General features: G+C 38.9%; 2 protein-coding genes across 3 annotated transcripts; both read right to left on the reverse strand.

Moving 5' to 3' along the window:
- Nucleotides 1–2,945: 2,945 nt before the first annotated feature.
- Nucleotides 2,946–15,571, reverse strand: chst10 (carbohydrate sulfotransferase 10). Of its 2 annotated transcripts, none has more exons than XM_041781465.1 (6): nt 15,472–15,571; nt 14,695–14,836; nt 7,089–7,198; nt 6,734–6,959; nt 6,471–6,576; nt 2,946–4,537 (listed from the first exon to the last, which is right to left on the reverse strand). In XM_041781465.1, exons 2-6 carry the CDS (start codon nt 14,798–14,800, stop codon nt 3,985–3,987), a joined length of 1,101 nt encoding a protein of 366 aa, XP_041637399.1. In that variant the 5' UTR covers nt 14,801–14,836; nt 15,472–15,571; the 3' UTR covers nt 2,946–3,984. The 2 variants fall into 2 exon arrangements, with proteins under 2 accessions (XP_041637399.1, XP_041637400.1); XM_041781466.1 differs by lacking the exon at nt 15,472–15,571 and adding an exon at nt 14,924–15,076.
- Nucleotides 15,572–17,172: 1,601 nt separating this feature from the next.
- Nucleotides 17,173–23,582, reverse strand: rpl31 (ribosomal protein L31). The gene is made up of 5 exons (XM_041781516.1): nt 23,460–23,582; nt 22,915–23,018; nt 18,781–18,906; nt 17,324–17,436; nt 17,173–17,244 (listed from the first exon to the last, which is right to left on the reverse strand). Exons 2-5 carry the CDS (start codon nt 23,016–23,018, stop codon nt 17,213–17,215), a joined length of 375 nt encoding a protein of 124 aa, XP_041637450.1. The 5' UTR covers nt 23,460–23,582; the 3' UTR covers nt 17,173–17,212.
- Between the last annotated feature and the right edge of the window lie 584 nt (nt 23,583–24,166).

Here is a 24,166-nt window from a genome sequence, read left to right on the forward strand (position 1 = left end):
GAATTTTAAGCCAAACTCCATTGACAAAAACAACAATTAAACCTTCAAACAACATGGAAGTTGTTAGTTTACCACTTTCTTTCTGAATTAGTGATCCATTCATCCGTCTAGTGCCAGGACAGTCAGCGATCATGAGGCGCAATCAAGATACTGAAACGTTAAAGCCATGGGTTTGCCAGGAGGAACTGAAGGCAACCGTCCAGCGGGAGTGGTTGCCAACTTTTCTGGTGTATTGCTAGGGGCAGAGCACTTTCAAGAGCTGATAGAAGTTAAGCGGACACACAGGCTAGGAAAACATGAGCTCTGCACGCCCTCGATTATGACAGTGAGAATTCACTGCTGCTAACATGGCTTCCTCAGCAACGATGCCTGCTCAGCGACAAAGTTCAGCTTGGATTTGCCGATATTAAAGTTGTAATCGCTGCAAGCTAATAAATTAGGGGGTTGTTTTTTTGAATCTCTTGTAAAAACGCAACTTCACTCATGTGGACGAATTATTTTGGTGCTTGAAATACATTTACCAAAGTCTTAGCTTCACAACAGTAGTGGAATATGAATAAAATGGGCAGAAAACATGCCTAAAATCATGTTTTCAGATTGTTTTTGAGCATAAATGTTGTCTGCCATTCTGTTTTCATCAAAACGAAGCTGTCATCTTCACTGCTTCTCCACGCTTCGCCATCATAGGAGATCAACAGGTCTGATTCTCTCCTCTCACTTCTGTCCCTCACCTTACTGCTCCTGCAGAAGCTGTGATAGGGAGGGCCTGAGGGATTCTACTGTATTTGCAGAAGCTAGCAGTTGACTGATAAAGGATTCCTCCAATGAAGCACGGCGATGACATGTGCCTGCTGCTCTCTTGTTGGCCCTGTAACTCCGGCTGGGAAGTGTGTGTGCTGGCAGGCGAGGGTGGAAGTGAAAGACGTGGTTCTCCGTTTAAACCACATTTCTACGATGTAACGTTGCAAAGATATTACTAAAAACGGCAAAAAACGTGCCAGCAAGTGCGCTGACCTCTGAGGGTTAATACTCATGATCTCAGAATCAAATGCAGTGATTGTTTTTGCCATGACTGAGCAGCTCTAGTGTGTATGTGGAGCTTCCACATGTGTGCTCTCTCATGCTTCCACAACAGCGTAATGCACTGAGATGACACTAATATCACACCTGAGTGACACAAATATAAATGAAAACTAAAGCAGAATGCTTGTAGAGCTCAGTTATGATGTTAGAGAAATGTTCTGTGAAAAAAAACACTTTTGTTTGAAAGGTTTCAGTGTCAGAACTGTGGGAATTTCAAGCTCTAGAGCAGGGGTGTCAAACTCAGTCACAGAAGGGGCTGAAATCTGGATTTAGGTCTAACCTGAGGGCCTAACAGGGTCCACACTGAACCAAACTGTCAACCACATTTTCACCAGTAATACATTATGAAGAAAAAATAAGCACTGATGAAAAATGATTTCGAGATTTAAAAAGTCAAAATGACTAGTCAAAAGGCTCAAAGTCTGAGATAAAAGTCAAACTTATAATGCAGAAGGTCAAAAGACAAAATAAGATGTTATAATAATGCTTTTGAAAGGCAAATATATAAAAAAGAAAGTCACAGTCATGTTTTTAAGGCCAAGATAAGACTTGATATTTTAAACTGTGAACCTAAAAGGTCAAAATATAAAATAAAAAGTCATATTAATAAATTGACAAAGTCAAAATATGACATAAAAAAATCCAAATAATAAATTCCAAAAGCCTAAATATTAACTCTAAGTCCAAATAATAAATGTAAAAGGTTAAATCATAAAAGTCCAAATAATAGAAGTCATAGCTGTTCTATGTAAAGTTGATGATATGAAATAAAAACAAATGAATTTCCCACATTTCTTTTTATGTTATTTTAACTTTTTATATTTCTCACATTTCTATGGCTTAAGGATATTTGTTATCATCAAGGTTAAGTTTCCATTTTTATACTGGAGGAAATCTGCAGGCCTCATATTTTAGGGCCAGTTATAATAAGAATATGATCATTTTTTTGCAGGCTGGGTGTAGCTGTACCACAGGTCGGATTTGGCCCCCGGGTCTTGAGTTTGACACCCCTGCTCTAGAGCAGGGGTTCTCAATGTTATGGTCGGGACCCCATCGGGAGTCGCGAGACACTGAGAGGGGGTCTCCAGATGCCAAAAAAAAAAAAAACAAAGAACATTTTTGAATAACACTGTTGCCACTTCACACTAATTTAACCAAGTCTAACTCATTTTTTGCATCTTAAAACCCATGTTTTGTCTGTTTTAAACCCTTTCCACCACTTTTTTTCTGCCTGTTTTCGCCACTTCTAAACCAAATATTACCACTCTCTGCCTACTGTTGGCTCTGTTGACACATTATTGCCACTATTAACCCCTCTTTACCGTTTTTTTCAGCCACATTTCACAATTTGATATGCCCATTTTTGTCAGTTTCTTACTATTTCTGCCTCAGCTAACCCTTTTTTTGCCTGTTTATATCAATTTTCATCCCATTTCACCAAATTTCCACCTATTTTGCCACATTTGAATCTCCTTTTACCACTTAATACGCCCATTTTTGTCACTTTAACCCATTTTTACCATTATTTGGTTATATTTTGCTGCTTTTATCTAATTTTTGGCATTTTTTACCCATTTCTGCTACTTTTAAACTCCAATTTCACCACCTTTTCCACCATCTTTTGCAGTTATTTACCCATTTTAGCTATTTCTAATGTATTTTAATTCTGTTTTTAACAGAAGGATTTACATTTTAAGAGGGCTACTTACTACACAAATGAATTAAAATTTGTTTTTTTGATAAGAGTGGTTATTATTCAGGTTAAATATAAAATACCACAGCTTAACTTTACAATGGACTATGATTTTGCTGGGCCCCAGTTTGGCTGGCTCCACAAAGCTCTCTTATTTTTCCCCCTTACGGACGGCCTTGTCTCCACATGACTATTCTTGACTGTGCATGGCTGTTCAACCTCTTTCAAGTACAGTGGGGGTCCCCGGTCTCTGACACCTTTATTGTGGGGGTCGCAGGCTGAAAAGGTTGAGTAACACCGCTCTCGGCAATCAGCATAAACATAAATTCAGCTGAAGCAGAGGGAGCGGAAAAACATGGGAGGTTAAATTGCTGTATTAGGAAACGGAGTCTGTTGGCTTTGAAGGACAGGATATTAAAAGCATTTCTGGTCAGAATTATGATAACACATGAAAACAAATGAGTCCCTCTCTATTGGGATCCTTTCTTCAAAATCTGAGTGTGCATTTTGCAAAGAAAAAAAAAAAAAAAGAGCACATGTAGTTGGCGAGTTTAAATGGACCATGATTGCATGGCGGTGATCGCAGCCTGTCTCATGGCTGCAGGCTGAAGGGACTGACTGGAACTTCTCTGATTCTTCTCGAATATCTGAATCGAAGCTAAGCTAGGTAAATTAAAACTATTTAAATTAGCAATGTAAAATAAGTCGTGTTAAACTCTTTTAAATCACTCTGCTGATCAAATCTGTAATATCTGATGCAGGCTGCCTTCGCCTACATCTTTGATTGCCATAACATGTCAGACTTGTGTAAAAACTCATAGTAGTGTCCATGGACAGAATCAGAACAGTGCAGTTAAATAGCTACATTACAACCCTGGCTTACAGAGCATGTCAGGACTAGCCAGTCATTCTAAGTAAACATAAGATGGCACATGTGTTCTTCATTTGCTCTGCACAAACTTTATATTGTAAATTTCCTAAGAAAATAATACATTCTGCAGCTGAATCAGCATTTTTGACTGCTCTGTTTCCAGTGCCAGCATCTCTCTCCTTAAAAAAGTTAAATATGTGAGCAGAAAGTAGCAATTTTAGGCCAAAATAGCAGTTGGTAAAGTAAGAACAAAGACGCTGAGGTGCACAGTCAGCTACCACACACCTGTTGAGAGCTTATCATAAGAAAACATGTCTTTACGTCAGTGTTAATCATTTCAGTCGAATAAAAAGTCTGGGATCGGGTACCCGAACAGGTGGAAGTCTCCCTGGTAGCGTGCGTATAGACGTCTGATGTCCCGCTTGCTGATGCCTGAGAAGTAGTGCTCCACCTTGGTCCTGTTGTAGCGGGTGATTCCCGGAGGAATGGCCGGGTACGACACGAGCTGGTCGATGCCGGCTGCTCTGAGGATGTACGGGGCGTCCTGTTCCAGCGTCTCATGGTGACCCACTGCACTGTAGTGTATTTCACACGGCGCACACAACTCCGCGTAAGTCACCCAGTGAATAATGTGCTCGCCGAACTGCCGGTCCATGCGCTGACGGCCTTCCGAGTCACCCAAGTAACGCACAAAGTCCTCAAAGTGGAGGCCGGAGGCGGCGCGGTCGCTGTCACGGTGACTCTTGCGGTACTTACGGATGATGGCCGGAGCGATGTCGTGCTTGTACCACGGCTCAAAGCGAGGGTTCTTCACAAACTTGTCCTTGAAGGCAGAAATGAGGCGCTCGAAGGGATCTCTCACGATGAAGAACTTGAAGTAGGTGCTTAATCTGTTGATGCAGCAAAAGGTTAAAGAAAATGGTTGTTAGGAACCTTTGTTTTTATTTGACATCAATCATACAGCTAGAAAAGTTGACGCTCTGTCAGCAACAGTTGACAGTCAATGCTAACCAATTGAGCAGGGCTTTCTGGCCCACACTAGGCTTCAAATATCAAAATAACTCTTAAAACTGCTGGCTGCAACAAAAGACGGATGTAAATGTAACTTTTCCACCCTAAAACAGAATCAATCTAACAGAAGAGCAACTTTCAACAAGGAGAACGGCGCCTGAATTCCACAGAGTGCCGTGTTTGCTTTCAGCACCTTAACTTCACCAGTGTGGTTTTTCACACGCCAGGCTTCAGCTCAAAAGAAGCCAGTTAGCCAATCACAGTGCTGTACTGATGAGGCTAAGAGATGGAAGTGGGCGGGGATGGGCTGAGCTAAGCTAACAACAATCTGATAGCTGAATGTGCATCACTGTAGAAATTTTTCATAGATTGTGACAAAACATTAGACCATATCGCTGTCTGTTACATTGTCGTCTCATGTTTAGCGGCTTACTCAGGTAGAGAGAATCATGCAGTCCTAGTTTTGTCTCAGATTTTCACATAAATTAATAAATTAATCTAATTTAGATGATATAATTTCACATACATCTGGGAAACACCTCATAGATGGTGTTTAGGGAAGGCAGAACAGTCAGAGGGTGACTGGACAAACAATTAAGGTCCAATCCAGGTTATATACAGAAAATCTGACATTATTATTATTTCTTTTTTTTTGGGTGAGAAATGACAAGACAGACGGGTGATATTCAAGTGGTACATGAGGGACAGTGAGAGATGAAGAGGGGGAGGGGAAAAAAAAGAAAGAAAAAATTCGCTTCCCGGTCAGGGTCCTTTTGTGCGCAGTTTGCATGTTCTCCCCATGCACATGTAGGTTCTCTCCGGATACTCCGGCTTCCTCCCACCACCAAAAACAAGCTCATTAGGTTAAGTGGTGACTCTAAATTGCCCATAGGTGTGAGTGCGAGTGTGCCTGGTTGTCTGTCTCTATATGTCAGCCCTGCGATTGACTGGCGACCAGTCCAGGGTGTACCCCGCCTCTCACCCAATTACAGCTGGGATAGACTCCAGAAAAATGAATAATAATAGTGATAATGCTTGTAATATCAGCTGCAGTTATAATAGGAAGAAGAGGGAGAAGAGTTGACCTTTATGAAATAAACTGGAGAAGATTAAAAAAAACACAAAAAATAAATCATTCAGATTTTTTTTTTTTAAAAGAGAGAGAAAATATACTGTATACTATACTGTATGGGGTAATGAAAACAAAATAAAAAGAAAACACACACACACACATCTTTTAGCACACACCTATTAGCATGGGTATACAGAAAATATCTGACATTAAATTTCATTCTCTTAAGACATGACATTTATCTCTGAATGGTTCGGTTATTCTCTGACTGAGAACACGAATGTCAGATTGAAGACAGAATCAGACCATCAGTAAGCACTAAAGCAAATTCCTCCGTATTATTGCTTTAAAAAGGTTACATAACATAAACTGAATCACTCTAACATCCTTATTTATGAAGGCAGCTGACAAGACACTCCTGAGTTCTGAGAGGCATAATGTTTATCTGACTATGAAGTCTGGTGCTGAGAAAGAAGAGATGATTCTAATGTCAAAAAAAAGTCTGTTCTTTTTGTACTGATGCAAAGTTCCTGGACTAACGTCCTGAGCCTGCACAGAGCAGCTCTGGAGGAGGATCTCCTCTGCTCTGATGCATTTATCCTGAAACATACGGCCCAGCAAACTCTCATCTGGCTGCCAGTCGAGGCAATCAGCTGAAGCATTTCCAAACCTTTGCACCCGTTAGTCATCCAGATGTAAAAAATATGCTAATGGGTTTGAAAAGTCCTCCTCTAACTGACCTGTGAGTAATTTCTTGTGGCTTGAAGGATGAGAGACGTGGCAGGCCGTTCTTCTCATGGTCATGAACGAGGTTTTCAGGAATCTCCTCCACGGTGGAGAACACGCCTGCCAATGTCAAAAACATAAGTCAATTAACCCTCATTTTACCGTGAGCGGATAGCACGCGCTTTTACAACTACATCTCCAGGGTTGTTCTCCTCGCCTGAGCTATCTAGATGTGAAGCACATGCATCGCTACTATCTCCGTTCAGTCCAGACATACCGTTGAGAACAATCAGGACCTTCTTCCATTGAGTGTTGCCCACTTTGGGCGTCTGGCAGAACAAGATCTTGTGTTTGTCGCACACAAAGATGCGATCCAGGACGAACTTGCTGATGGAGACGTGAGTCAAATTCCTGAGGCTGCTGTTCTTACACACAGCTGAGAGCAGCTCGATGCGTCTTTCTGCAACCGCCTGCCAGTCTGCCACCGTGGGTTCAGCTGAGGACTGAAACACACACAAAGATACCAATCAACCTTTATTTAGACTCAAAAATCATATGAACGACATGTTCAAGTCTGATGTGGAGGATTCTGTTTTAAAGCAGGGAAGGTAGAGACTGGCTGCTTTAGTCACCTGATCCGATGGCTTTGGAGGGCTTTTTTCTACGACGGACACAGGCTTGGGTTTAACCAGCTTGGTGCCAGGCACTGTCCAGCTCTGACCAGCAGCTCTCTCTCCATAGTCTGAAAGGAAGTGCTCAGAGGTCACTGATCATGGTATGTTGTGGCAGTCTTTATTTAACTGTTTGTCAACTACCTTTTTCCTCCATGAGGGAGACTAAGAACAGATCTTTGATGATAAAAACTCTGACAACTAGTAAGGTTAGTTTTCAATAAGGAGAATAAAACAAAAATTCAAAATCCATGATGTTTCTCCAATGTGAGTATGAGCTGTAGAAACACAAGCACAGATTGGAAGAGAGTATTCAAGGTATGCCAGCATTTTCTTCAGTCTATCCTCCTGAGACCTGGAAGGCATTTTCAGTTTCACCCATTTCTGATTTTTCAGTCCGATGATCTGACTAGTTTTTAGTCTTGTCTTTGAACAGGAGGGTTTAAACCAAAAAATTATGTCTGCAAATGAGGGCAACAGGCTTAACCTAACAGCAGTAATACTCAATCCTGCTCAACCAAAGAGCCACATTATTGAAAAATACCTTTCCAAGAGCCACAATCTAAGTGGGGAAAAGTGGCAAAAAAAGGGCAAAGTAGGCATAAAATGGCAAAAACTGGGTGAAAAGTGACATCAATGAGGAGGAAATTTGGCAAAAAGCAGCAAAAAAGTGGGGGGAAATGAGTGAAAAATGACTAAATTTGGTAAAAAACAGGAAAAAGGTGGAGGAAAATGAGTGAAAGGTGACTAAATTTGGCAAAAAGCAGGAAAAAGGTGGAGGAAAATGAGTGAAAAATAACAAATTGATAAAAAGCAGCAAAGAGCTGAGGAAAATGAGTTAAAAAAACTAAATTTGGCAAAAAGGTGAAGGAAAATGAGTGAAAAATGACTAAAATTAATAAAAAGCAGCAAAGACGTGGAGAAAATGAGTAAAAAAAAACTAAATCCGGCAAAAAGGTGGAGGAAAATGAGTGAAAAATAACTAAAATGGTTAAAAAGCAGCAAAAAGGTCGGGGAAAATGAGTGAAAAATAACTAAATTTGGCAGAAAGCAGCAAAAAGGTGGGGGAAGATGAGTGAAAAATAACTAAAAACTGGTAAAAGGGTAAAAACAGGCATATATTTTGCAAAAACTGGGTGAAAAGTGACAAATGGGGAGGAAAAAGTGGCAAAAAAGGTAGGAAATGGCAAAAAATTGGTTTAGAAGTGACAAAAAAGATACAGGTGGCAAAAATGGTTAAAGGCAACAAAAGTATGACAAAAAATGAGTGAATATTTACCAAGGCAGGCAAAAAGCAGCTAAAAGGTAGAAAAAATGGGCAACAATGAGGGAAAAAGTGGCATTTAATGGCAAAAGCCAGGATTGATGTGTGAAAAATGGAAAATAATGGCAGACAAAAGGGAAAAGTTGCAAAAAAAAAAAAAAAAAGGATGAAAGAAGCTAAAACGGGTGAAAAGAGGCAAAAATGAGCAGAAAGCAAAAAGAAGTGGCCACAGTTAGCTTAAAGCTGTAAAAATGGATTGTAAGTGGGCAAAAATGGTTGAAAAAGGGCAAAGTAGGCTTAAAACTGCAATAACTGGGTGAATAAAATGGGAAGAGAAAGCGGCAAAAAAATAAGTTACAGGTGGAAAAAGGGTCCAAAAGCAGCAAAAAAGGAGTGAAAAATGACTCTAACAGGCAAAATGGTAGAAAAAAGGGCAAAAAGCAGCAAGACTGGGAGAAATGGGGGTACAAGTGGCAAAGAAAGGGGAAAAATAGCAAAAGCAGGAAAAAGAAGGTATAAACAGGATACAAAAAGGCAAAAGAATGAAAATAAGGGCAATGGAAATATATAGATAAAAACTAAGGTTGACATTTAAAGCCAACTGTACAAGCTTGGTAGAGAAACTGATTAATGGATGCCTTCTTAGGTCAATGTTTCACTGTTTTTAAAGGATTTTTGTGGGAATAATATCTTTAATTCAGACAGAAAAGAGCCACAAATCATCACAAAAGAGCCACATGTGGCCCAAGAGCCGTTGAGTAAAGAAAAAATGTAGATTTTTTAACTTGTGTGTAAATTTTGAGTGTGTTTTGGCCAGCTGATAGGAGGTTGTTCAGTCAGTAAGAAATGGTATCAGTCATTCAGAGACATACGGAAAAGTCCTTTTCTGATAATGGACCTGATAAGGCCAGGAATAAACTCAATTTTTTACTAAAAGTTCTGGAAGTCCTGGAAAAAAAATTCCCTTTGAATAATGAGAGATTCCCAAAACATACAAAATATCCTCTAAATTACCAAAAATGTATGTAAAATTTAAAAATTCTTTCAAAATTCCCACAAATCTCCTCAAATATTCCCCAAATGTTTTAGTTACCTTTTCCAAAAAGGCCTAAAGATTAGCATAAAGTTTCATACAAAATCCCAAGAAAAAAATCTAGAAAATTGCCAAAAATTTTCAAATCAAATTAATTTACTAATAAATTCCACCCACATTTCCAAGGAAAAATTCCAAACATGTTCCCTCAATAATCCAAGAAAATTCCATAGAAATTCAGGAAAAATCAAAGAATATTCCCTCCACACATTTCCAATCAAATTCCTTAAATTTTACAAATAAATTCCCACAAAACTATCCAAAATTAATTCTCCAGATATTCCAAGCAAATAATTTTAAACTTTTATGAAAATTCTGGACAAATACCTCGAAAGTTCAAACAGCAGAAAATGTTACCGTGTTGTAGGGAAGTCAAAATGCAGTGATGTCCTTTAGTGAGCATGCAGGGTCTCAGGAGGATATTTGAAATCAAAGATAAGAATAAGATCATACTTTATTGATCCCTACAGGGGAATTATGTGTAATCAATACCAAACTACAACTATAACAGGGAGATTATATCATTTAAATACAGTTGCTGTCTTGTATTTTTGTTGCTGTCTATGATTTTTTGTTGCTGTCTTGTATTTTTGTTGCTGTCTATGATTTTTTGTTGCTGTCTTGTATTTTTGTTGCTGTCTTGTATTTGTGTTGCTGTCTTGTATTTTTGTTGCTGTGTTGGATTTGTGTTGCTGTCTATGATTTTTGTTGCTGTCTATGATTTTTGTTGCTGTGTTGGATTTGTGTTGCTGTCTATGTTTTTGTTGCTGTCTATGATTTTTTGTTGCTGTCTTGTATTTGTGTTGCTGTGTTGTATTTTTATTGCTGTCTTGTATTTCTGTTGCTGTCTTGTATTTGTGTTGCTGTCTTGTATTTGTGTTGCTGTCTATGATTTGTGTTGCTGTCTATGATTTTTGTTGCTGTCTTGTATTTGTGTTGCTGTCTTGTATTTGTGTTGCTGTCTTGTATTTGTGTTGCTGTCTTGTATTTGTGTTGCTGTCTTGTATTTTTGTTGCTGTCTTGTATTTGTGTTGCTGTCTATGATTTTTGTTGCTGTCTATGATTTTTGTTGCTGTCTTGTATTTGTGTTGCTGTCTTGTATTTGTGTTGCTGTCTTGTATTTGTGGTGTTGTCTTGGATTTTTGTTGCTGTGTTGTATTTGTGTTGCTGTCTTGGAGTTGTGTTGCTGTCTTGTATTTTTGTTGCTGTCTTGTATTTGTGTTGGTGTCTTGTATTTTTGTTGCTGTCTTGGAGTTTCGTTGCTGTGTTGTATTTGTGTTGCTGTCTTGGAGTTTCGTTGCTGTCTTGTATTTGTGTTGCTGCCTTGTATTTGTGTTGCTGTCTTGTATTTGTGTTGCTGTCTTGTATTTGTGTTGCAGTCTTGTATTTTTGTTGCTGTTTATGATTTGTGTTGCTGTCTTGTATTTTTGTTGCTGTGTTTGTGTTGCTGTGTTGTATTTGTGTTGCTGTGTTGTATTTGTGTTGCTGTGTTTGTGTTGCTGTGTTGTATTTTTGTTGCTGTCTTGGAGTTGTGTTGCTGTGTTGTATTTGTGTTGCTGTGTTGTATATGTGTTGCTGTGTTTGTGTTGCTGTGTTGTATTTGTGTTGCTGTCTTGTATTTGTGTTGCTGTCTTGGAGTTGTGTTGCTGTCTTGTATTTTTGTTGCTGTCTTGTATTTTTGTTGCTGTCTTGTATTTTTGTTGCTGTTTATGATTTGTGTTGCTGTCTTGTATTTTTGTTGCTGTCTTGTATTTGTGTTGCTGTCTTGTATTTTTGTTGCTGTCTTGGAGTTGTGTTGCTGTCTTGTATTTGTGTTGCTGTGTTTGTGTTGCTGTGTTGTATTTGTGTTGCTGTCTTGGAGTTTCGTTGCTGTCTTGGAGTTTCGTTGCTGTCTTGTATTTGTGTTGCTGTCTTGTATTTTTGTTACTGTCTTGTATTTGTGTTGCTGTCTTGTATTTGTGTTGCTGTCTTGTATTTTTGTTGCAGTCTTGTATTTTTGTTGCTGTTTATGATTTGTGTTGCTGTCTTGTATTTTTGTTGCTGTGTTTGTGTTGCTGTCTTGTATTTGTGTTGCTGTCTTGGATTTGTGTTGCTGTCTTGTATTTGTGTTGCTGTCTTGGAGTTGTGTTGCTGTCTTGTATTTTTGTTGCTGTCTTGTATTTGTGTTGCTGTCTTGGAGTTGTGTTGCTGTGTTGTATTTGTGTTGCTGTGTTGTATTTGTGTTGCTGTGTTTGTGTTGCTGTGTTTGTGTTGCTGTGTTGTATTTGTGTTGCTGTGTTGTATTTGTGTTGCTGTGTTGTATTTGTGTTGCTGTGTTGTATTTGTGTTGCTGTCTTGTATTTGTGTTGCTGTCTTGTATTTTTGTTGCTGTCTTGTATTTGTGTTGCTGTCTTGGAGTTGTGTTGCTGTGTTGTATTTTTGTTGCTGTCTTGTATTTGTGTTGCTGTCTTGTATTTTTGTTGCTGTCTTGGAGTTGTGTTGCTGTCTTGTATTTTTGTTGCTGTCTTGTATTTGTGTTGCTGTCTTGTATTTTTGTTGCTGTCTTGGAGTTGTGTTGTTGTCTTGTATTTTTGTTGCTGTCTTGTATTTTTGTTGCAGTCTTGTATTTTTGTTGCTGTTTATGATTTGTGTTGCTGTCTTGTATTTTTGTTGCTGTCTTGTATTTGTGTTGCTGTCTTGGAGTTGTGTTGCTGTCTTGTATTTGTGTTGCTGTGTTTGTGTTGCTGTCTTGTATTTGTGTTGCTGTGTTTGTGTTGCTGTGTTGTATTTGTGTTGCTGTGTTGTATTTGTGTTGCTGTCTTGTATTTGTGTTGCTGTCTTGTATTTGTGTTGCTGTCTTGTATTTGTGTTGCTGTCTTGGAGTTGTGTTGCTGTCTTGTATTTTTGTTGCTGTCTTGTATTTGTGTTGCTGTCTTGTATTTTTGTTGCTGTCTTGGAGTTGTGTTGCTGTCTTGTATTTTTGTTGCTGTCTTGTATTTTTGTTGCAGTCTTGTATTTTTGTTGCTGTTTATGATTTGGGTTGCTGTCTTGTATTTTTGTTGCTGTCTTGTATTTGTGTTGCTGTCTTGGAGTTGTGTTGCTGTCTTGTATTTGTGTTGCTGTGTTTGTATTTGTGTTGCTGTGTTTGTGTTGCTGTGTTGTATTTGTGTTGCTGTCTTGTATTTGTGTTGCTGTGTTTGTGTTGCTGTCTTGTATTTTTGTTGCTGTCTTGGAGTTGTGTTGCTGTCTTGGAGTTGAGTTGCTGTCTTGTATTTTTGTTGCTGTCTTGTATTTGTGTTGCTGTCTATGATTTTTGTTGCTGTCTTGTATTTTTGTTGCTGTCTTGTATTTTTGTTGCTGTCTTGGAGTTGTGTTGCTGTCTTGGAGTTGAGTTGCTGTCTTGTATTTTTGTTGCTGTTTAAGATTTTTGTTGCTGTCTTGTATTTGTGTTGCTGTCTTGTATTTGTGTTGCTGTGTTTTTGTTGCTGTGTTTTTGTTGCTGTGTTTGTGTTGCTGTCTTGTATTTGTGTTGCTGTCTTGGAGTTGTGTTGCTGTCTTGTATTTGTGTTGCTGTCTTGTATTTGTGTTGCTGTGTTTTTGTTGCTGTGTTTTTGTTGCTGTGTTTGTGTTGCTGTCTTGTATTTGTGTTGCTGTCTTGGAGTTGTGTTGCTGTCTTGTATTTGTGTTGCTGTCTTGTATTTGTGTTGCTGTGTTTGTGTTGCTGTGTTGTATTTGTGTTGCTGTGTTTGTGTTGCTGTGTTGTATTTGTGTTGCTGTGTTGTATTTGTGTTGCTGTCTTGTATTTGTGTTGCTGTCTTGGAGTTGTGTTGCTGTCTTGGAGTTGTGTTGCTGTCTTGTATTTTTGTTGCTGTCTTGTATTTGTGTTGCTGTCTTGTATTTTTGTTGCTGTCTTGGAGTTGTGTTGCTGTCTTGTATTTTTGTTGCTGTCTTGTATTTGTGTTGCTGTCTTGTATTTTTGTTGCTGTCTTGTATTTTTGTTGCTGTCTTGGAGTTGTGTTGTTGTCTTGTATTTTTGTTGCTGTCTTGTATTTTTGTTGCAGTCTTGTATTTTTGTTGCTGTTTATGATTTGTGTTGCTGTCTTGTATTTTTGTTGCTGTCTTGTATTTGTGTTGCTGTCTTGGAGTTGTGTTGCTGTCTTGTATTTGTGTTGCTGTGTTTGTGTTGCTGTCTTGTATTTGTGTTGCTGTGTTTGTGTTGCTGTGTTGTATTTGTGTTGCTGTCTTGTATTTGTGTTGCTGTCTTGTATTTGTGTTGCTGTCTTGTATTTTTGTTGCTGTCTTGTATTTTTGTTGCTGTCTTGTATTTGTGTTGCTGTCTTGTATTTGTGTTGCTGTCTTGGAGTTGTGTTGCTGTCTTGTATTTTTGTTGCTGTCTTGTATTTGTGTTGCTGTCTTGTATTTTTGTTGCTGTCTTGGAGTTGTGTTGCTGTCTTGTATTTTTGTTGCTGTCTTGTATTTTTGTTGCAGTCTTGTATTTTTGTTGCTGTTTATGATTTGGGTTGCTGTCTTGTATTTTTGTTGCTGTCTTGTATTTGTGTTGCTGTCTTGGAGTTGTGTTGCTGTCTTGTATTTGTGTTGCTGTGTTTGTGTTGCTGTCTTGTATTTGTGTTGCTGTGTTTGTGTTGCTGTGTTGTATTTGTGTTGCTGTCTTGTATTTGTGTTGCTGTGTTTGTGTTGCTGTCTTGTATTTTTGTTGCTGTCTTGGAGTTGTGTTGCTGTCTTGGAGTTGAGTTGCTGTCTTGTATTTTTGTTGCTGTCTTGGAGTTGTGTTGCTGTCTTGGAGTTGTGTTGCTGTCTTGTATTTTTGTTGCTGTCTTGTATTTGTGTTACTGTCTTGTATTTTTGTTGCTGTTTAAGATTTTTGTTGCTGTCTTGTATTTGTGTTGCTGTCTTGTATTTGTGTTGCTGTGTTTGTGTTGCTGTCTTGTATTTGTGTTGCTGTCTTGTATTTGTGTTGCTGTCTTGTATTTGTGTTGCTGTGTTTGTGTTGCTGTCTTGTATTTGTGTTGCTGTGTTTGTGTTGCTGTGTTGTATTTGTGTTGCTGTCTTGTATTTGTGTTGCTGTCTTGGAGTTGTGTTGCTGTCTTGTATTTGTGTTGCTGTGTTGATCTATATCGTCAGATTTTTACTGTTGTCATATCAAAGATGGTTATTCTGGTAGAATGACCACTCTACTCTCCAGTAACTCATGTTTCAATCTAAAAGCTTACCATCTATAGCCCTGAAGCTGATGAACTTGCTGACAAACATGAGGATGAGCAGCACCCAGCCGCAAGCCCCGAGGAGCAGCCAGTGGTGCCGCATCGCTCCGCACATCAGCCGACGGCCATGGAAACAGCGCGGTGCTCCCACCTGGAGGGACAGACAGCCGAGAATGGAGGCGACTGGCTAACGGCTAGCGTTGAGATGTTTGTGCTAATTATAACCAAACATAATCACCTTAAACACTGGGATATATGAGGCTTCCCTTATCGGCAACTAAACAGAGACTGCACTGTTTGTTAGAATAGTAATGATTTCTCCTAACAGCTTGTTTGACGCTGAAACTAACTGGCCAACACGGCGTACACAACTTAGTCCAGCCTGCTAACTAGCTAGCAGGACCGTTAGTTAGCCGGTGTACTGGTTAAACAAGCGCCCGTGTTAATTGGTGACTTTCAGACCAACGCGGCCGTGGTTGTTACGTTTATAAATAATAGTAAAAGAGCACGTTTATTTGGTTTTCAGTACATTCATACTTGCTGTGATAGTACTAAGATGGTTATTTTAAGCAAGCAGGCATTCACGAGGACCACTGGAAGTTAAACGTCTGATGTTGTGACGTCCGCGGCTGAAAGTCGCCAGTGAGCACGGTCACTAATTGAAGCGATACACCAGCTAGTCACACCTGTCCCTCCCAGACATGAGGCAGACATCCACAACAAAGCCAGTCTATCTCAGCGAGGTGAACAGAATATGTCAGAACCGACAGGAGTGCGCTGTCTTACCTGTTTCTGGAGCGACAGCTACTTCACAGCAGCACAAACTCTGAGGAAAATGTTGGACGATGCCATCGCGTTGGTCCTGCTGGACCTCACTCACATCCCACTGCTAACTAATAAACTGAGTAGCTCCCCCTAGTGGCAGAGGGTCACCGCCTGTTTACTGCTGAGGAACCGGTCAGTCAAGCCGCATTCAGTTTTAGTCCGCGGAACTCATCAGTCAGTTTGAAATACAGTCACAGCATTAAAGTTAACCTCATTAGACCCGAGCTTTTGTTCTGAACACATTTTTAGTTTTTACCGCTTATTTGAGACAATTAAGAACTCTGTAATTTCAAGGCTCAGCCTTGTCTTTGAACGGGAATTTTTCCCCAAAAAAATGTCTAATTACTATGGAAGCCTTTTTAGCGCCAGTAAAAGAAAAAAGAAAAAAAAGAAGAAAAATAGGAAAAGTAAAAAGTAATTAAAAAATTTTTTAACTCACAATTATGAGATACTAAGTCATAATTATGAGATACATTTTTTTCAACTGGCGGAAATGTGCTTCCTTAAATATCACCACAAATTCCATAAATTAAAAAAAAAAAAATCTGTGGAAGTCTTCAACATATTAAAGTTTCCCATAAAAAGTAGCCTTAAATCTCTTTGAATATTCCTCAAATGTTTCAGTAAAACTTTATCATAAAGCTTAAATTTATTGTTAAAAAATCCCCCCAAAATCACATTTAAATTCCTGAAAATTTAAGTTATTTAACTGTAATACTGATTTGCCAAAACATACACATATATTCTCCCAAAAAAAAAAAAAAAATTACAATAATGATAGTAATTCTTTTAGAATATCCAAAAATGTTGGAGCAAGTTCTTCTCCCCCAAAAATTAAATTAAATTCCCCAAAAATTCAAATAATTTCCCAAAGTTACACAAAAATTCCCTCCTAAATATCTCAATTTTTCATGCAAATTTGTTTACCTGTTCAGATGAATTTGGGAGCATCTCCTCCTAATTTTGAGGATCCTGAATAATTAAACCATTTGTGTTAGTTAAAAACAAAACAAAACACACTGCATTAAACCCTGGTGCCCAGGGCTGTCACTCCATTAAAATTAAAACCTTTGTTGAACAATATCAACACCTTTTCAATACCAGGGCAGCAAAAATAAAGTCATAAGCACCCAATCATCTTTTTAATAAATAGCAGGAAATCCTCCTGCAAAATGTCCAAATTCCACAAATACACAGGAAATGTTCTGCTACCAAAGCCTGTCAGTTATTTTGTGTAATTTAGATGTGAACGATATTTTCCGATTTCTGAAGATTCAGGTCTCTCCTTTAGCTCCTGTTGTGTGAAATAGTTGTTTTTAAAGTTGCAAAATTAAAAAAATAAAAAATTGACGACTGTATTCTTGAGTATTGACTTTAAAACTGTTCTGGAGAGGGGACCAGCCGTTTACACATCCCTTGAATAACAACATTGGCACAAAAACGTTAAATTAAACTAGTTTCTCCAGCATAGCTGCTTGTCACTGAAACAATCACCAACTCTCAGGTTTGTGGAGAAGTTCAGTCTGAGTTTGGACCTCCAGAAGAACTGATGCTACAGCAGGGACGACTAGAAGAGGTCCTGATTCATCCCAGTCCTCTTCTCTGATCCACATCAAGAAACCAACCCCAATGAAACGTTTAAAGAAGACAACAGGCAGGTGATCATTTTATTCTGTTTATTCCACTCGCAGAGGGGACACATTTAGTTTTCATCAACATTGACTGTCTGCAGACCTGTAGGAAAAACATGAGGGACATATCAGTGGGGAATTCTTCAGAACGGGGGACACAGAATCAGTCAGACAGAGTTTACCTTTGCATGTGGTGACAGGAACGTATGTGACCAGGGTGTACAGTTTGTTGGGGGAGTCCTCGTCCTCGTTACGCTTCCTGGACAGACGCACGCGTATCCTGTACGGCACGTTCCTGAACAACACAAACACGAGAGCTGACATCTTTACCGCGTCTGTCTGCGATATGAAACCTGACAGCAACAGAAACTGTCACTAGGTTAAAAACCCGTTTTCTTTTTAAGGCGGGGGGCTTCAAACTCAATCACAGCAGGGGCTGAAATCTGAATTTAGGTCTAACCTGAGGGCCTAACAGGGTCAAGATTTAACTGTCAACCGTGGTTTCACAGGTCATGAATTATAGGGGAAATTAAACAGGGATGATAAATGATTTTAAGATTTCTAAAAGTCAAAATGATTAAATATCACAGCATCATTGTTACTGTGTGTCCATGTCAAATAAATGCTAAATACATAAACACATACATACATAAATGAGTTAAAGGCTAAAAATCTGAGACAAAAAGTCAACTTCATAAGTCCTAAAGGTCAAAATACAAAATTAAAAAAGTCAAAATAAGGTTTTAAAAGGCAAATAATGAGATAGAGACTTAAAATCATGAGTTTAAAAGTCAAGATATGAGATAAAATACAAAATCAAGAGTTTTAAAGGTCAAAATAAAAGATAAAATTCAAAATTGTGACTCTAAAAGGTCAAAATATGAGATAAAATTCTCAATCAGGGGTTTAAAAAGTGAAAATAAGTGATTAAAAGTCAGTTAGGAGTTTAAAATGTAAAGATGTGATTTAAAATGAAAAACTGTAAATCTAAAAGGTCACAATGTGAGAGAAAAGGTTAAAATTGTGAATTTAAAATGTCAAAATATGAAATAAAAAGTCAAAATCCTAAGTTGCAGTCATAATGACCTTGTGGGCCTGGGTAAAACTGCACTGTGGGCCGCATTTGGCCCCCGGGCCTTGAGTTTGACACCCGTTTTTTTAAGGGACTGATCAAAAACATCAGTTTAGCCCCATGTGGGGGTTATATATGGGGCACAGGTGGCCTAGTGGTTTAAGACACGCCCCATGTGCGTGGACGGTCCAGGTTCAAATATGGCTTGGGGCATGTCTCCCCCCTGCTCTCGTCCCTGTTCCTGACTCTATCCACTCTCCTCCTCCATCAAACAAAGGCACAAAAATGCCCAAAATAAATCTTTATATATATATCCAGTTTATATTTGAATGCCCTCTTTTAAACCATTCCGAGTGTCGACCTCCACCTGAGGAGGGTCTGAAGGGAAAGACTTCTGTATCATGTTAAACCCTCGTTGACAAACACTGACGGATATTTCAGCTGCAGCTTATATGAGGCGCACAAAAGCACCTTCACAGTCAATATCAGAGAGAGCAATGACTGAGAGACGACCTCTATGAAACAGCTAAACTGTGGCTGTACTCCTGCTCTGATTTCAGTCCTCACCTGACACCCTTGCTCCACACAGCCTTGTTGAGGCGAGTGTCAATGCGAACATCAGGAGTTCCCATCTCCTTCATGGCGAACTTGCGGATCTCCTTGATGGCGCGGGGAGCCCTCTTCTTGAAGCCCCTACACGGAGAGGACAAACAGAAACATGAGCACTTGTAGGTATCTATTTAGAGCATTTCAATGATTTAGATTCAGAACTTAAATGTTTGGCATTATCATACAGCACCGATGTTCAACATTAATTTATGGGTGCATCTCAATAAGAATATCATCAGAAAGTTGATTTTAGTCAATCCAGTAAAACTCTTTATAGACTCATTACTCTCAGGCTGATGGATTTCAGGTGTTTATTTCATTTCATTTGATGATTATGGCGAAACCCAAAATTAGGTATTGGAAATTAGATGATTTCTTAAAGCAAATAAAGGATTTTTAAACAGAAAAGTGTGAACATTTACAACACTCAAAATCTGTCGATGGATTTTTCTTGACAATCCCTTCCAGGCTGCGGTTCTCCCTCATGCTGCTGCTCCTTTTCCTACCACACTTTTCCTTCCACTCAGCTTTCTATGAATATGCTTGGATACAGCACTCTATGAACAAACAGCTTCTTTAGCAGTGACCTTTGACCTTACCCTCCTTGTGGAGGGTGTCAATGACTGTTGTCTGGACATCTGTCCAGTCTGCAGTCTTCCCCATGATTGTGTAGCTACTGACCCAGACTGAGAGACCATCTAAAGGCTCAGGAAACCTGTGCAGGTGTTTGGAGTTCATTAGCTGATTAAGGTGTGACAGCAGGACTTTACAATACTCAACTTTTTCACATTATTCTAATTTTCTGAGACTCTGAATTTTGGATCTTCTTATCTGTAAGCCGTAATCATCAACATTTCCAGCAATAAACACTGTAGACGTATCAGTCTGTGAGTACTGAGTATATAAACGAGTTTTTACTTTTTGGATTGAATAACAAAAACCTTTTTGATGATATTCTAATTTATTGAGACACAGTTGCTGCCTTTACAAAAACAAAGCATCCTTCTGCCTGAGAGAATGTTAATCTATGAAGTCAGATGTAAATGTAGTGTTTAAAGGCTTTTTCACTTAATTTTGCGGTGCATGATTTTACATCAGGTTAATGTACACGTGCTGGTTATCATGGTGGCAGATCACAGCCTGATCAGGAGCAGTTTCTACCTCTAACTGAATTGTTGGATTATAGTCCCTTCTTTCATAAGCTCAATCTTTATCCGACCATCTTTACAGTGGAATCATGAGTGAAGATTTTCAAACTTGACTCTTAGTTTTTCACTGTCTACACCAGTGACACTCAACATGCAGATCTGGAGCCACATGTGGCTCTTCAGTCTTTATTTGTGGCTCTTTAATGTCTTAATCTGAAATAATATTCTCACAGAAACCCTTAGAAAGACTTACTAATACAGAAGGCTTTAACGGTCACACATAACTGTCCCATTTTTTCCTTTTTCACCATTTTGTGCCACTTTTCACCCAATTAACCTACCTTTACCATTAAAAACCTTTTTCTTCCATACTTTTTTGCTCAAGTTTAAGCCGTCCATTCTCATAATTTAATACCCATGTTTGATCTCCTTGCCAAAGGAGGCTTGTTAGAAGGATCACTGCATGATCAGAGAAGTTCATCATCTTGTTGGATAGATATTTGGATCTCTCGTGTATACTGAACTGGAAAAACTCGACATCTGCATTTTGAGTGAATTTGACCTCATAAACTCACCAGGAGGTCGCCATGTTTTGGTAGTGTGATGTCACAGTTCCACAGCGCTCCTCGCCGTTCCTTTCATACCAGACAAGAGTTTGCTGCGTGTTGGTTTCGTCTGAAATTGACTGAGATTGTGCAAAGACTGAGAATCTTGCAGGGACACTATTTACAAGACTACTACTAGATTCTTGTAGCAATTTTTTTCCCACCACGCTCCTCTTGCTGGACGGTCCATATTGGTCGGGACCTTCGACGTTTCACTGGCGGTGTTTCTTGTTCGTCCATGCCGTTCTGCTGCTTTTGCGGTTGTTTTGACCGGCAGGTTTCCTGTTTCCGGTATGTCAGAGCTCATCTATTGGTTGTTGATAGTTTTAAGTCACTGCAACTTGTGATCGCAACTCCAAGACTAGGAAAAGACCGAAATAAAACAGCGCAGATTACCGCCTTAAAGTTAACGATAGAGGTGACAGGAGTGCGCTGTGACCCCGGTAAGACTCCTAAAATTTACTAAAGACTTTCAGTTTTTAGTCTGTGGCTGTGGAAATCTTCTGGTGTAAGCCCAGCATTAGTTAACCTTAATAAACCTCCAACAACTGACTGATTCAGTGTTAGTGGAAGAGTACTGGGAGCTTTTCAAAATAAAAGCATTATGCACATATGAAGGGAGTTTATCCAAAACAATGCTAATGTGGACTTTTACTTTGAAAAGCACAAACTGGAAGTGTTTTCGTACTGTGTTTACCGAGTTGAAGTTCGGGGAACAACTTCATTAAACAGACACATGTAGCTCATGGCCTTCATCTGGGTCATCAAGAAACTGATTTAAACATATTCTGCACATGCTGACAGAAATATCTGCTACAACAAGGTAAATGTGGCTCTGTATTTATCATTTTCCTGTCCAGGTGGACAGATAACCGCTCATGGTGCAAATATAAAATAGAAGAGACCTCAAATTTTAAAATTCTCTGTGTGTGAGACGTGCCGCCTCGCTGAGATCAGCCCTAACACTCGCCGCCAGTCTGCTCAACTCAAATTTACTCAAAACGCAGATATCTGTTGAGTTTAGTTCAATATACATGAGAGAGACAAATATCTATCCAACAAGGTGAGCTGGTCTGACCATGCAGGGTTCCTTCTGACATCTGCCTGGAACATTTGACACAAGTTTAATAGAAGAATCTCAGGTCTATGACTGCTCTCCATCTCAGGATCTGAGCCTGACAATGACACCTCTGCTATAGACATGCAACAAACATGTTCACACTAGTGCATCAAATCCAGGAGGACTATCTAAGGTGTCTGAGTTATTTAAACTAAACTAAGAAGGACCAGTTAGTATCTGAGTTATTTAAACTAAGCTAAGAAGGACCAGTTAGTATCTGAGTTATTTAAACTAAGCTAAGAAGGACCAGTTAGTATCTGAGTTATTTAAACTAAACTAAGAAGGACCCGTTAGTATCTGAGTTATTTAAACTAAGCTAAGAAGGACCCGTTAGTATCTGAGTTATTTAAACTAAACTAAGAAGGAGCAGTTAGTATCTGAGTTATTTAAACTAAACTAAGAAGGACCAGTTAGTATCTGAGTTATTTAAACTAAACTAAGAAGGAGCAGTTAGTATCTGAGTTGTTTAAACTAAACTAAGAAGGACCAGTTAGTATCTGAGTTATTTAAACTAAACTAAGAAGGACCAGTTAGTATCTGAGTTATTTAAACTAAGCTAAGAAGGACCTGTTAGTATCTGAGTTGTTTAAACTAAACTAAGAAGGACCAGTTAGTATCTGAGTTATTTAAACTAAACTAAGAAGGACCAGTTAGTATCTGAGTTATTTAAACTAAGCTAAGAAGGACCTGTTAGTATCTGAGTTGTTTAAACTAAACTAAGAAGGACCAGTTAGTATCTGAGTTGTTTAAACTAAACTAAGAAGGACCAGTTAGTATCTGAGTTATTTAAACTAAGCTAAGAAGGACCAGTTAGTATCTGAGTTATTTAAACTAAACTAAGAAGGACCAGTTAGTATCTGAGTTATTTAAACTAAGCTAAGAAGGACCAGTTAGTATCTGAGTTATTTAAACTAAACTAAGAAGGACCAGTTAGTATCTGAGTTGTTTAAACTAAGCTAAGAAGGACCAGTTAGTATCTGAGTTATTTAAACTAAACTAAGAAGGACCAGTTAGTATCTGAGTTATTTAAACTAAACTAAGAAGGACCAGTTAGTATCTGAGTTGTTTAAACTAAACTAAGAAGGACCAGTTAGTATCTGAGTTGTTTAAACTAAGCTAAGAAGGACCAGTTAGTATCTGAGTTGTTTATATAAGGCTAAGAAAAACCCGTTAGTGGTCCTGAACCAGTCATTTCCAGTCTGTTTCCTTCAGTACTCACACTCCATGGATGCGCTTGTGTACATTGATGGTGTACTCTCTGGTCACAACCTCGTTGATGGCTGAACGCCCCTTCTTCTTCTCTCCTTTCTTAGTTGGGGCCATCTGTGGAGGAAAGAGGAGAAACAGCGCTTAATAAACATGTGCGTCCAGCTTTAGCGCTACCGGCGCACAGGCTACACCGACACCCTGGGTTCAGACGACACAGTCAGGAGTTTACAGATTTAACTAGAGAGGAGGTTATCACCGCAGTATCAGCGTATGTTTTCGTGTTTTTATCAAGAGTAGCTGTAGAGTAAGAGCCCTGCTGGCTCTGAGGACATGAGCCTGGGTAGCCCGGTAATGCCGAGCCGCTCCGGTGAAGTCAACGCTACCATCCACCGCCTTTATCTGGTAATAATCCCGTTCAATCTCACCAAAAACCACACACAGAGCACTACGGAGCATTAGTAAGTACATTTATAAAAACCGTTTATCCAAATGACGCTTTAAAACCACAGGATGGTGTTAGATTGAAGATTTAAAAATCCTGAAAAAAATCCTCACCTCAGCTCGTAGTTGAGGCGGAAGTCGGAAGGACGGAATCAAGGCAGAGGATTGTGGGTAAAGGAAACTGGTCCGTTTTATATAATGTTCGTAGAATGAAAAGGTACGGTTGAAGGTTCCGGTTTCTTCGCAGAAAAGAAACAGCTGAAAGTGTTTTATTTCACGATTTGTGATTTAAAACAAAAATGGAGATGAATACGACGGTTAAAGTTCCCTTTTTCTACGCAAAACTGACTGAGGAAACTCGAGATTACTTTGGTAATATATGAGTTTATGGTGGAAAGAGTCAACGACTGATGTATTCAAATAAAAGAACAGTTACTCTTGTTAAATTTTACTTCAGTAGAAGTTCAAGTGTTGGTCTATAGATATATATTTAAGTAGAAAGTTTTGTAATTTAAAGTCTACTTTAAATCAGTGATACTCAACATGTGGCTGTTTTGTGATGATTTGTGGCTTTTTTATGTTTTAATTTGAAACATTATTCCCATTACTGCCACTTCTTTTTGACACTTTTATCCTGCCTTTTGCAATTGTATGCCACCTTTTACCATTTTGCCACTCTTCGATGCGTTCTGCCCGTTTTCCCACCTTTTTGCTGATTTTTGCCCACTTCGGTCACTTTTCACTGATTTTCAGCCACGTTTTTGCCACTTTTGGACCATTTTTGCCACCTGTTACTCATTTTTTTGTAACTTTCTGCCCTT

Source organism: Cheilinus undulatus, linkage group 24, assembly GCF_018320785.1.
Source record: "Cheilinus undulatus linkage group 24, ASM1832078v1, whole genome shotgun sequence".
NCBI lineage: Eukaryota > Metazoa > Chordata > Actinopteri > Labriformes > Labridae > Cheilinus > Cheilinus undulatus.

Bases quoted from the DNA above. Each gene is read 5' to 3' on its own strand.
- chst10 (XM_041781465.1), bottom strand. From the start codon at position 14,800: ATGTGCGGAGCGATGCGGCACCACTGGCTGCTCCTCGGGGCTTGCGGC. The intron at 6,960-7,088 runs GTGACTAAAGCA...TGTGTGTTTCAG, and splicing joins CTCCAAAGCCATCGGATCAG to TCCTCAGCTGAACCCACGGT. The intron at 6,577-6,733 runs GTATGTCTGGAC...TGACATTGGCAG, and splicing joins GGTCCTGATTGTTCTCAACG to GCGTGTTCTCCACCGTGGAG.
- rpl31 (XM_041781516.1), bottom strand. From the start codon at position 23,018: ATGGCCCCAACTAAGAAAGGAGAGAAGAAGAAGGGGCGTTCAGCCATC. The intron at 18,907-22,914 runs GTGAGTACTGAA...CTCTCCGTGTAG, and splicing joins CACAAGCGCATCCATGGAGT to GGGCTTCAAGAAGAGGGCTC. The intron at 17,437-18,780 runs GTGAGGACTGAA...TGTGTTGTTCAG, and splicing joins GTGTGGAGCAAGGGTGTCAG to GAACGTGCCGTACAGGATAC.